At 36.2% G+C, this 13,189-nt stretch overlaps 1 protein-coding gene and 1 long non-coding RNA gene across 2 annotated transcripts; one reads left to right on the top strand and one right to left on the bottom strand.

Annotated features, from left to right (window-relative positions):
* The first annotated feature begins 5,391 nt into the window (after window positions 1-5,391).
* LOC130950609 (extensin-2-like) lies at window positions 5,392-10,962 on the top strand. Its single transcript, XM_057879159.1, has 3 exons — window positions 5,392-7,314; window positions 8,010-10,456; window positions 10,545-10,962. Exons 1-2 carry the CDS (start codon window positions 5,616-5,618, stop codon window positions 10,418-10,420), a joined length of 4,110 nt encoding a protein of 1,369 aa, XP_057735142.1. The 5' UTR covers window positions 5,392-5,615; the 3' UTR covers window positions 10,421-10,456; window positions 10,545-10,962.
* Window positions 10,963-12,298: 1,336 nt separating this feature from the next.
* On the bottom strand, window positions 12,299-13,189 carry LOC130947783 (uncharacterized). The gene is made up of 3 exons (XR_009072804.1): window positions 13,031-13,189; window positions 12,592-12,656; window positions 12,299-12,507 (listed from the first exon to the last, which is right to left on the bottom strand). It is a non-coding gene; the product is annotated as an uncharacterized LOC130947783 (long non-coding RNA).

Below are 13,189 nucleotides of genomic sequence, written 5' to 3'. Positions count from 1 at the left end.
GCTTTTCACTCTATTTTAGTATTTTTAGCTTTTCCCTATTTTAGTCAACATTATTATTCATTCATTCATTTATGATGAACAATAATGCACCCTTTTTTTCTCACTTGAATACATGACATGAATGAATAAACTTAGTATATAACTATATATATCATAATTTATTCTTCTTGCTATACTACTTGATACAAACTTTGTGGGACAAACTAAAAACTATTATATATCAATTAGTTTAATTACAAAAAAGTAACTAAAAAAAATAAAAAAATTTGCAAACATGATTAAATTATTTGTTCAAGATATACATTAAATACTAGCCAAGATAATAGTTAACGACTATAAAAAATTAAACGTTTTATTATTTTCAAGTTACATTGAAGACTCTAATTAGTCAAGTTAAATCAAATATGCATCACCTTATTAATATTTATTTTAGGGCTGATTTTATGTTATTTTTACTTTATTTTGTTTTTAATATTTTAGGTCTAATTATAATTTGGTCTATTTTTATTTTAGTAAAATTATGAGCTAAGATTTTGAAATTAAAAAGTATAAAAAATTTTAAATTATTTTGTTTTTAATTTTGATGAATGAATTTTTTTTTAGAATTTTAGATATAAACAAAAGAGATAGAATAATTTTTTTATCTGTTACATCAGAAAATTAAATTAAAGTAAAAGAGTTTTTTTTATTTCTATTTAGAACCAGACAAGTTTAATTTTATATTTTAATAAATCTGCCGAATCAACTAAATAACATCCCTTTGAATTTGGCCATGCACATGTTGGCTTTTCTTTCCAAGCATTTATAATAATTAAAGACAGAATAAAGTTACTTATTATGTTTCACGGTTTCACCTATTTTAGGGTCCTTTAAAGGGAAAAAAAAATCATTACGTCTTCTAGCCTTGATATTATTCTTAGTGCTGTTTTAAGCCACTATTCCACTTTTTCCGTCAATGGTTCTTTTGCAAATACAAATGCTACTGAAATAAATCATTAATTATGTTTTTTTTTCCCTTATTTTACCTTGTATTTAAATCAACATTAGACAATTCTTTACTTTTTTTTTTCTACTAAAAATAGTATTACCACCTACTATTTTCGTAGTTATTTTCCTCTAAAGATCTTTGAAAAACACAAAGACTAATTAAGTAAGAATGTATGTCTAAAGAAACATATAGTGCGGTCCATGAGATGAATGGTTAGATAAAGATAGCTTGAATCTGCAAAAATGGTAACAAGCAACTAACAACCTGTCCGGGTTGTGGGGCAGCATTACCACCACTACACCTAAACGTGAGAATTTGAGGACCAAAACTAATTCCCTGCGAGGTTCTCCACAAGCTACTTTTATAGCCTTTGACATAACGAGCAAGTAATAATTAATAATTGTTATTTGGTTTGGTCAAGCAGTTAACTCACTTGTCTATTTAAATAAGTGTTTGAATTCGAATCTTGTTTTGTACATGCATCAATTCATTAGCCAACAACAAACCTTTAGGTAGCGTTTGGTAGAGAGACAATGACTGAAAGACTGATATTGAGAGACAGACAGAGATTGAAATAAATCTCAGTATTCTATTTGGTGTAAAGTGAGAGATAGAAATTGAAACAAGAATGAAGTTTTAATTTAATTTGTACAAAGAATAAAATTGGAATGAATCAATTGAAATGAGGATATTTTAGGTATAAAATGCTGTTAAAATTTCAGTCTCCATCTTTAAAAATTTTAGTCTCCTGTATTCCTACTTTTTGGAAGTACTGAAATACTGAAATTTTAGAGACAGAGACAAAAATTTTAGTACCAGTCTCTGAACCAACAAACATAATACTGAATCTCAGTCTCTCCGTCTTTGTCCCGATATCTCAAAACAAAAACTACCTTAGTACTTAACCTATGAAATTGGGAAATACCGTAAACAACTAAATAAAATTAATAATTGTACTCATTCTGTATTGTACACTAGACAGCTTATTATCCGATACTAAAGATGTATAAATCGACTCAATATACAATACAAAATAAGTGATTAGGGTTGGAAGCAGAGCCAATTTGAATTCGATTATTTAACAATTCTGTAAGCCAAGTTTATGAACTTAGTGAGTTAAATTTGAGTTTAAATTAGAACTCATATATTAAATGAGTCCCACTTGAGAGTTTGGGTAAGCTGAATTTATTGATTTGTGAACTGAGTCAATTATACATGCATATAAAGTTGTAATTATATATTATTATTATTATGATTATTTGTATTAATAAATATACTATGTATTTTATATTTTTAATTAATAATAATATATAATTTTACACAACACACAATTATAATATTTATGTTTGTTAAATATACGAGAGTGTATTATTTTTTATTTTTGTCATATCTAAATATTTTTGTTTATTTTATTATAGGTTGAATGGATAATAAATCTAATTTAATTATTTTTTATAGAAAAGAACAATATATATATCTCAATGTTTGGCTATAAAATTTTATAATATTTTTTTATCTATGATTTTGGTAGTAGACATAAATTATAGTTGAATTTTTTTATTTAAGTTATAATTTATTTATATAAAATTATAAATTATATTAATCCATACAAATAAATTAAATTGTTAATACATCAGCCATAAACTAAGTTCAATTTTTATAGTCGAATTTAAGTTTAACCAGACTCAACTCAATTCCAATCCTTTTACCTCATCCAATAATAATGAAAATGTGAATTGAGTGAATCCACCATAAATTATAGTGGTTCCTGAAACATGTGCTTTACTCCATCATTCCCACATCATAAGCATCAAAAAGGAACTCACGTTTGCTCCATCTTATAATAATATCATTCTTCCCTTAACAACTCACTGTCTCCCACTATATGCTATGGCTACCACATTCCATTCCAGAACCGAATTATCCAACAAAGCTAACTAAACCTATATTAAAGTAGTACTCTAATCAGATAAAGAAGATGGACCCATTTTAATTTCTATTAATCTCAACTACCGTGACGAATTTTATGTTCTATTTACACCTCAATTCAGAGACGTTCTACTACACGCCATTGACTATTATAAAACGTAATAAACATTATTATGATGAGATGTATCATGTATGTGTATAGATAGGTGCACACGGTGGCTATATGTTAGAAATTTTGAATTATTAATAGTAGTAGGTTCACATGGGACACAGTTCATGCACACTAGGTTTGCTAGTAATTTTTTACCAAGGAGGAAAAATCATTAGCTTGAATTTTACATTTTTCACTACTATTGTGAAAAAAGTAGTAATTAAATAGAACTTATGGTATACCAAAACTAAAAAGAAGTAATAGTTAGTTAATTACCGTGTTTCCCTTCAAAATGTAACAGCTCAAATCATCAATGGTCCCATGTTCCTATTTTCAAAAGAAAAAAAAAATAAAGGAGATTGTAGAGGAATCTTGACTCTTCAACAAATAAAATTTAGACATGTTCAGGATATAATAGAGAAGAGAAATGTACCTGATTTGAGTGATTTCTTGATTTCTTCCTCATGGGGTTGTAGTGTAGCATATTATAATATTGAAAAAATGCTTAGTTGTCCAGTTATATTATAATATTATCCAACAACAGAACCAAACACAAAGTTTGCACGTTTCATTCATTTATTGATCTCATAATTTTTTATTTTTTATTTTGTTACCAGCAGACATTGATCAATCACTAGAAACGGTGCATTATTCGGCAAAGAAACCCCAAGTGTAATAGTGATTTCATTAGATTAGTTAGGAACATATCAAGGGACAAATTAAATACTTAAAACATAACACAACAAAACATAATACAGTATAATTTACTCAATTACACGTAATTATGAGAATTTAACAACAACTTAATGTGTATTTTTGTCATGCCTAAACCAGTTCAATTATTCAGCATTGGAATAGTTCAAGTAAGTGCACGTTTTATATTTTGTGATAGTTTGATTCTTTCTGTGGTTACTGAAATGATTGCACTCTGATCCTGATATGATACAAACCCAACACTAGATTTTTAAGAACTCAGACTTCCTATTTCTACTAAGTCTGAGTGTTCAGAAATTTTACATGCAACCAAACAGAGAAGCATTAAGAAAACTTTAATAATTATTATACTAGTATATTCCTTTTTGTGGTAATAATAATAATTAAGAAAAAACAGAGCATAGGTTAATACTTATGATCACAAATGGGTCCAGAGACATTGTTTCAAAAATGTCGCTTTCCCGAGGTTTACGACATAAAAATAAAGTGCAGGGTCGAAGAGAACTGCAATGATCACTTCTCATTTCACAAAAATGAAAATTATAGACCAGATAATTATTTGCCTGACTATAATTTCAAGCTTTTGCCTAATTTCTTTCATATGAATTTGGGTAGCAAAAGCTGCAATGTGTACCTTAGTGGGGGTTGAAAAATGAAAAACACTTGTCAATCACATTATTTCGAAATCACATGGGTGGGAATATAAAATTTGATAAAGAGAATCACAAAAATAGAAAAAGAAAAAAGAAAAAGAAAAGTGCAAACAAAAATAATCTTGCACTCCCCTCATGGCAACTTCTCATTGTGTCTCCTTCTCTATCCCTATTTTAAGTAAACGTATTAGGTGAATAAATCCAAAATTGAATTCTTAAAATATAAATAAAAAAAAGTGTATAATGATGCATATTATACTATTTGATATTTTTCTACATGTACATGATAGAAAATACAATGAAAGAATTACTGTTATATATATATATATATATATATATATAATTTTACAATCTTGATTTCAGTAACTTCATTTGTTTCATAGTCCCCACAAACACGTGGCAACTATGCTGTGGCAAAAATAGGGAATTATATATATATTTGGTTTGGATTATTCCTTATATCATACCATGCCAATGGCTTCTGTTCAAAACGTGCATAAAGAAATAACAAAATAGTCAAATATCTATATCTTCACCAATCACCCTTGATCCAAGGGATGTGATGAAATGAAAAAAAATAATAGTGACTCACTCAAAGGATCCAAGGTGCATGATGCAAAATGCATAGTGATTACTTTACTTTCCCTGAGAGAAAATAACAGAAAAGAAATAGAGAAAGAGAAAGATGTAAAAAGCATTTTGGAGTTTCTTTTTCGTCAAGATAGGCAACTACTACTCAACAGTTCAGGCAAGGGTGGAATAATGATTAAAAGAAAAACAAAAAAGAATGGTATGGTTGTGTAAATTGGTGTTAATACTTAACACCATACTACACCAGAAGATGCTCATTTATATTATAATGAACAAATAGGACAGAGTTTTTGCAATTGAAAAAAAGGTCACAAGGCCAGCTGGGGGGAACTTAATTTAAGAAAATAAAATCAAATTAGATTGATTTGAATTCATCCCTCTCTATGACAGCTCCCTTCTAACGACTCACTCCCATTATAAGTAACCAAGTATTTCATGCAGCTTTTCTCAGTCACCACTAACACTACACAACAATACAACTATTCTCCCACCCACCCCCCACTTCTCCCAATAGGAGAAAGAAAACACTAGTGGTAAGGTTCTGATCAGAAGCATTGGCCGGAGGAGGCCAGCTCTTTCCTTTCCACCCATGACTGCTAGGGGCAGAGACCCCGCAAGGGGTCGGCTTTGGCCACAATTGGCCATGGCATTCGCCACTCTCTTCATTTCTACTACTGTGGTTTCCGTTACTGCTGACGGTTACCCTTACTACTCTCCACCACCACCTTATGAGTACATTTCACCTCCTCCACCAACTGCTTCACCGCCACCTCCTTATGAGTACAAGTCACCACCTCCTCCACCAATTGAGCACAAGCCACCTCCTTATGAGTATAAATCACCACCTCCACCACCACATGAGCACAAGGCTCCTCCGTACGAGTATAAGTCACCCCCTCCGCCATCACCATCACCTCCACCACCTTATGAGTATAAATCACCACCTCCCCCACCACATGAGCACAAGGCTCCTCCATACGAGTATAAGTCACCACCCCCACCATCACCATCACCACCACCTCCTTATGAGTATAAATCACCACCTCCCCCACCACATGAGCACAAGGCTCCTCCGTACGAGTATAAGTCACCCCCTCCGCCATCACCATCACCTCCACCACCTTATGAGTATAAATCACCACCTCCCCCACCACATGAGCACAAGGCTCCTCCGTACGAGTATAAGTCACCACCCCCACCATCACCATCACCACCACCTCCTTATGAGTATAAATCACCACCTCCCCCACCACATGAGCACAAGGCTCCTCCGTACGAGTATAATTCACCACCCCCACCATCACCATCACCACCACCTCCTTATGAGTATAAATCACCACCTCCACCACCACATGAGCACAAGGCTCCTCCTTATGAGTACAAGTCACCACCACCTCCATACGTATACAAGTCACCACCTCCACCACCATATGAACACAAGGCTCCTCCCTACGAGTACAAGTCACCACCTCCACCATCACCATCACCACCACCTCCTTACATATACAAATCACCACCTCCACCACCACCATATGAGCATAAGTCTCCTCCTTATGTGTACAAGTCACCTCCCCCACCACCATATGAGCACAAGTCTCCACCTTACGTATATAAGTCACCCCCTCCTCCTTCACCATCACCACCACCCCCATATGTATATAAGTCACCACCACCTCCACCACCATACGAGCATAAGTCTCCTCCTTATGTGTACAAGTCACCTCCTCCTCCACCACCATATGAACACAAATCTCCACCCTACTATTACAGCTCTCCCCCACCACCTTCACCATCTCCTCCACCACCTTATTATTACGAGTCTCCACCACCACCAGTAAAGTCTCCATCTCCAAAGCCTTACTATTATAAATCTCCTCCACCACCATCTCCTGTACCCCATCCACCTTACTACTACAACTCTCCTCCTCCCCCATCTCCTTCACCTCCTCCACCTTACTATTATAATTCTCCACCACCTCCTTCACCGTCTCCTCCACCACCTTACTACTATAAATCTCCTCCTCCTCCATCTCCTAAACCTCACCCCCCTTACTACTATAACTCTCCACCACCTCCAGTAAAATCTCCACCTCATCCAACACCTTACTACTACAAATCTCCACCACCACCCACTCCATACTATTATAATTCTCCTCCTCCACCTGTCGTGTATCCTCCACATCCCCACCATCACCCATTGATTGTGAAGGTTGTGGGAAAAGTCTACAGCTACAAGTGCTATGACTGGGAGTATCCTGAAAAGTCACACAACAAGAAACATCTCAAAGGTACACGACATTCTCTACGTCATTTTTTAGTTCTAAAGTCTTGTTATTGTTACAATTGAATTGTCAATTCTTATGCTTTTGAGCATTGCTCGTTATTATCTTCATTTGGCATTCACTTTTTTTCGTTAGAGAATGCATGTCTTTTTCTAGTAGAACTTGTGCTGCATTTTACACAAGCATTTGCTATTAGTACTCACAGTATTTTGTCCCTAAACTTTTCGTGATACTTGCAGTTCCAATCATTTTAGATAACTCTAGAGCATGTAGAAATTAAATGTTAGAATGCATTAACTTAATTTATCTTGAACCAACCACCTAATGAGAAAACCAAAATGAATGCATTAATATTTGATGCTTAAATTAGTAAAGTGTCAATTAGACTTTTTAATAATGTATAGAATTGGAGAACTTTTTGTTACAGTTGATAGGTAAGATACAATCAATGTCTCAATGTACATTCACCATCACATTACTAAAAAATAACTTTTTCTTGTTCAAAACTGGCTGTAGCATGTAATTAATACCAACACTCAACATGAAAATGATAGTTTTCTTTTTCTTCATAAATAAACATGAAAAGGATATTTTAACTCGAGATTCTTTTTATAATTTGCTCCAATATAATATCTTTGGTGGATTTATGATATCTTGTCGTATTATTGTTTGCTAATTGTAATATTTCAATTATGGATCAGGTGCTGTTGTGGAGGTCAAATGCAAAGCAGGCAGACACATCATCAAGGCTTACGGGGAAACTAAGAGCAACGGAAAGTATAGCATTACAGTTAAGGACTTTGATTATGCTAAATATGGCTCCACGGTGTGCAAGGCTAGGTTACATGCTCCACCTAAGAACTCACCCTTCAACATACCCACTAAGCTAAACGAAGGAACCGACTTGAAGGTGAAATCAAAGGACAAATATGAAGTTGTGCTTGAAGCTAAGCCATTTGCCTATGCTTCAAAGAAACATTTTGAAGAATGTGAAAAATCCAAGCCTTCACCAACTCCCTACTACTATAAATCACCACCACCTCCATCACCAGTTTACATATACAAGTCTCCACCTCCACCATCACCTACATATGTATACAAGTCACCACCTCCACCAGTTCACCACTATTCTCCTCCGTACTATTACCAATCCCCACCACCACCTTCACCAAAACCCAATCCTCCGTATTACTACCAATCCCCACCTCCACCTTCACCAAAACCCAAGCCTCCGTACTACTACCAATCTCCACCTCCACCAACACCAGTAGTAAAGCCACCTTACTACTACCAATCTCCACCTCCACCATCACCGGTACCCAAACCTCCATACTACTACCAATCACCACCTCCACCATCACCAAAACCCAAGCCTCCATACTACTACCAATCCCCACCTCCACCTTCACCTAAACCCAAGCCTCCATACTACTACCAATCTCCACCTCCACCAACACCAGTAGTAAAGCCACCTTACTACTACCAATCTCCACCTCCACCATCACCGGTACCCAAACCTCCATACTACTACCAATCACCACCTCCACCATCACCAAAACCCAAGCCTCCATACTACTACCAATCCCCACCTCCTCCATCGCCAGTACCTAAGCCTCCATACTACTATCAATCTCCACCACCCCCATCACCAGTACCCAAGCCTCCATACTATTACCAATCTCCACCTCCACCTTCACCGAAACCCAAGCCTCCGTACTATTACCAATCCCCACCACCACCTTCACCAAAACCAAAGCCTCCGTACTATTATCAATCCCCACCTCCACCATCGCCAGTACCCAAGCCTCCGTACTACTACCAATCTCCGCCTCCACCATCACCGGTACCTAAACCTCCATACTACTACCAATCTCCACCTCCACCATCACCAGTAACAAAGCCTCCGTACTATTACCAATCTCCGCCTCCACCATCACCGGTACCTAAACCTCCATACTACTATCAATCTCCACCTCCACCTTCACCAAAACCCAAGCCTCCGTACTATTACCAATCCCCACCTCCACCTTCACCTAAACCCAAGCCTCCTTACTACTACCAATCCCCACCTCCTCCGTCACCGGTGCTTAAACCTCCATACTATTACCAATCTCCACCTCCACCATCACCATCACCCCCACCACCTTATTATTACCATTCTCCTCCACCATCACCATCTCCCCCTCCTCCTTACTACTATAAGAGTCCTCCCCCACCATCTCCATCACCTCCTCCTCCATACTATTATAAATCTCCACCACCACCTAAAGAATTGCCACACCCTCCTTACTATTATAAGTCACCACCCCCACCATCACCATCTCCTCCCCCACCTTATTATTACAAATCTCCTCCTCCACCTAAAGAATTACCACACCCTCCATACTACTATAAGTCACCACCTCCACCATCGCCATCCCCTCCCCCTCCCTACTACTATAAATCTCCACCACCACCATCACCATCACCACCTCCTCCCTACTATTATCAATCACCGCCTCCACCTAAAAAGCTACCACATCCACACCCTCCTTACTACTACCAATCTCCACCACCACCATCACCATCTCCACCACCTCCCTACTATTACAAGTCACCTCCACCACCATCCCCGTCCCCTCCACCCACTTACTATTACCAATCTCCCCCACCTCCTTATCACTATCAAAGTCCTCCTCCACCATCTCCCACTCCTCATCCTCCCTATTACTACCAATCCCCTCCACCCCCAACGTCATCTCCACCACCACCTTACCACTACGTGAGCCCTCCTCCACCTTCACCATCTCCTCCCCCACCATACCACTACACATCACCACCTCCTCCATCACCAGCTCCTGCTCCCACATATGTCTACAAATCCCCTCCACCCCCAACGTCGTCTCCACCACCTTCATATCACTACGTGAGCCCCCCTCCACCTTCACCATCTCCACCACCACCTTACCACTACGTGAGCCCACCTCCACCTTCACCATCTCCTCCACCACCATACCACTATACATCACCACCTCCTCCCTCGCCAGCACCTGCTCCCAAATACATCTACAAATCACCTCCCCCACCACCAGTTTACATCTACGCTTCCCCACCACCACCTATATACAAGTAAGCTCAGAATGTAGACGCAACAATTGTAATAAATCACGTAAGTTAATAATCTTATCTTAGTTCTTTTATATATATCTCAAAAGCATAAATGTGTTAGTAACCCAAAACTCTTTTTTTCTTTCCAGGTTCTAGTTTTCATCAAGAAATAAAGGCAAGCTCCATTTGGAGCAAAGTGAAACATCTAGCTTCCTGTTCAATTTCTTTAAATAAAAGTCTGGAAAAATCATCTCTAAGCAACAACCTTTATGACTCAAACGAGATTGCTTCTGTTTCTTTGGTGGCCATCTTGCACGTCCTGGTCTTATTGTGTTCCACTGAGAGAGAAATCAAAATGAGGAAGCATGATTTTAAATGTAAATGCCAAGTGAAATTGAGGAGTACAGTCCGCTTTTAGTAATATCTTTAATTTATTTGTGCATAGTCTATTATGGCCATGTTTGATTGCCTTTATATTAATTGTGGCATTTTTGTATTCTACCATGTCCGTTGCTGTGTTTGCAATAAGAGTACTAGCAATAAAGAAGCACATTCAATTTATGTCCATATTATTTCATGTTAGCACAACAAGCAGCATATATTATATATAAAAGGAGTTCAAATAACCCAAGTAAAACATAAAAGAAGTCCAAAAGAAAAAAGACAGAAGATGCATGGTTCACATTCCTCACAAACAACAATCAGCTTAATTATCAGTTGTTCTGTTTTCTCCTCCTAAAATAGCACAGGACGACAACTTTGAAGTTGGATCATTGGCAGAATTACTCATTGACCCTCGGTTGCCTTCTTGCAGTTTCTTCTTTTTTATTTTTTATTTTTTGCCTTTAATTTTCTAGTTTGGAAGTATGGTTGGAGCCAGCTAATCAATACAAATACTTAATAATCATTACTTTGTGTATCTTGCAACAAAAGGTGTTCCAGCAACCAATCAACTAGTAGAAATTAAAAGTGGCAACTTCATTATAAAAGAGGAGGGGCATGGATAGAAAAGGTTTGAAATCTGATTTGCTATCTATAAGAAAATTAGGCATTTCAATGACTAGAAGCTGCTCTATTCTCAATAGTCTATATTTCTTAGAGTGAAAAAATAGAGAGAACAGCCATGCTGCATCAGGTGATGATTGTAAAGAGGTTTAGTTAATTGGTCATCATTAACACTTGGAGTCCTTTTGTTTTGTATAGAACTTTATGAATACTTATTTGTTATTTCTAAAACAAAATGATCTATAGACCCTATAGAATTATATATATTTAACCTAAATATTACCCCAAAAATAATTTGTATACTTAAACTATTGTTATTTCAATGTTTTGTACAGAAATGCATTATAATATAAATTCTTAACTTCTAACTTTAACTTTTTTGATGGATAGATAGATCACAGAAGTATAAAATGAAAAATATTCACTCATTCCATTATTTAATCACTTGTGTGTTAACTCACACTTTCTTTCTCTCTACTTTTGTCTGATGCTTCTCTTAGAACCAAAAGTAAGATGGTGGTGAATGGCAATGATCCTTTGAAGCTGGTGTTTTTCTATTGGTACTTGGGGATGAGCCTTCTAGGATAATTAGAAGATTGGTTATGAGCTTCTTGGGTTCTTCCCTCAAGTTGAACTAAGGCCTTTCTTTGAAAGTCTGCATTCTATTTGTTAACCTTTTGTATGGATGGTTATTAATTTAGTGCTGGAATTTCTTTTGTATTCCTCTTCAATGCTTGTTTTGTTATTCAGATTTAGAAAGCTTTCTTGTCTATTGTATTATGCTTTTAACAACTGAATCAGTAAAATAGAAATTTTTGAAGTAAGTTATTCAATAGTGTGTGCTTAATATTACATCAATACCAACATTTTTCACTGACACAAAACAATGAAATGATAATTGCAACTTCAGTTTCAGGAAGACACAATGCAAAAACATGGTAACTTGAGACAATATGAACATCTAACTGGAAGTTAGTATATATACAATATACAGGGGTTATAAAAAAATGAACCTTGTCTGGTGAACAGCTTCAAGAAACTGCATGACCAAATGTAGAAACTTGCACCTTGGCATGCATCTCGAGCAAGCAAGTACTCATTACTTTTCTGAATGGCAGAGAGATATGAGCAATTATTCAGAAACAAATGCAGTAATGACCAAAACTTAGTTAATAATATTGAAAGACTAACCTTAAACCTTCACCTTCTCCTCCCACTGAGTTTTGTCACGGATTCACACTGTTGTGGCTTTGCTACTGTAAATCAATGTGACAAACTCTTTACACTTTTACATATATACTTTCCTCATTAAGAATATGCAATTTAGATAGAAACAAAGCAATATAACGAATTACTCAAAATCCTATGAATGATACAAAGGGTTTGAACTTCAATTACCCGAACAAATTCAAATTTATACAAATGATACCTCAACTCAATGTGAAGATCCGAAAATGATATCTCAATCTTAGTAAATAGTTCAATCAGCATAAACTAGAAATACCTAATGCCATTGCCACGCATAATGCGAATCCCATAATAATGATCATACGAATAAGCTGGTGAATGTGAATAGCTGAAACGAAAGGAAACCTAAAACAGAAAGAACGTTGTGAAGTGTTAAAGCTACCTGCGGAGTAGAATGAACAGAGGAAGGCGCTTTCATTCTGCAAATCTCGTTCTGCTTCTTCTTCTCCATACTGTCACAGTATCAATTATCAAGTGTGCTTTTGGATTAGCGTGTTAGAATTTAGAACTTAGAACTCAGAACGTTAAGGTAAAAACTAAA

Source organism: Arachis stenosperma, chromosome 9, assembly GCF_014773155.1.
Source record: "Arachis stenosperma cultivar V10309 chromosome 9, arast.V10309.gnm1.PFL2, whole genome shotgun sequence".
Taxonomy (NCBI): domain Eukaryota; kingdom Viridiplantae; phylum Streptophyta; class Magnoliopsida; order Fabales; family Fabaceae; genus Arachis; species Arachis stenosperma.
This window is presented reverse-complemented; position numbering and strand designations above follow the sequence as displayed.

Excerpts from the sequence above, each read along its gene's own strand:
- LOC130950609 (XM_057879159.1), top strand. The coding sequence starts at position 5,616 with ATGACTGCTAGGGGCAGAGACCCCGCAAGGGGTCGGCTTTGGCCACAA. Across the intron at positions 7,315-8,009 it reads CAACAAGAAACATCTCAAAG|GTGCTGTTGTGGAGGTCAAA; the intron begins GTACACGACATT and ends ATTATGGATCAG.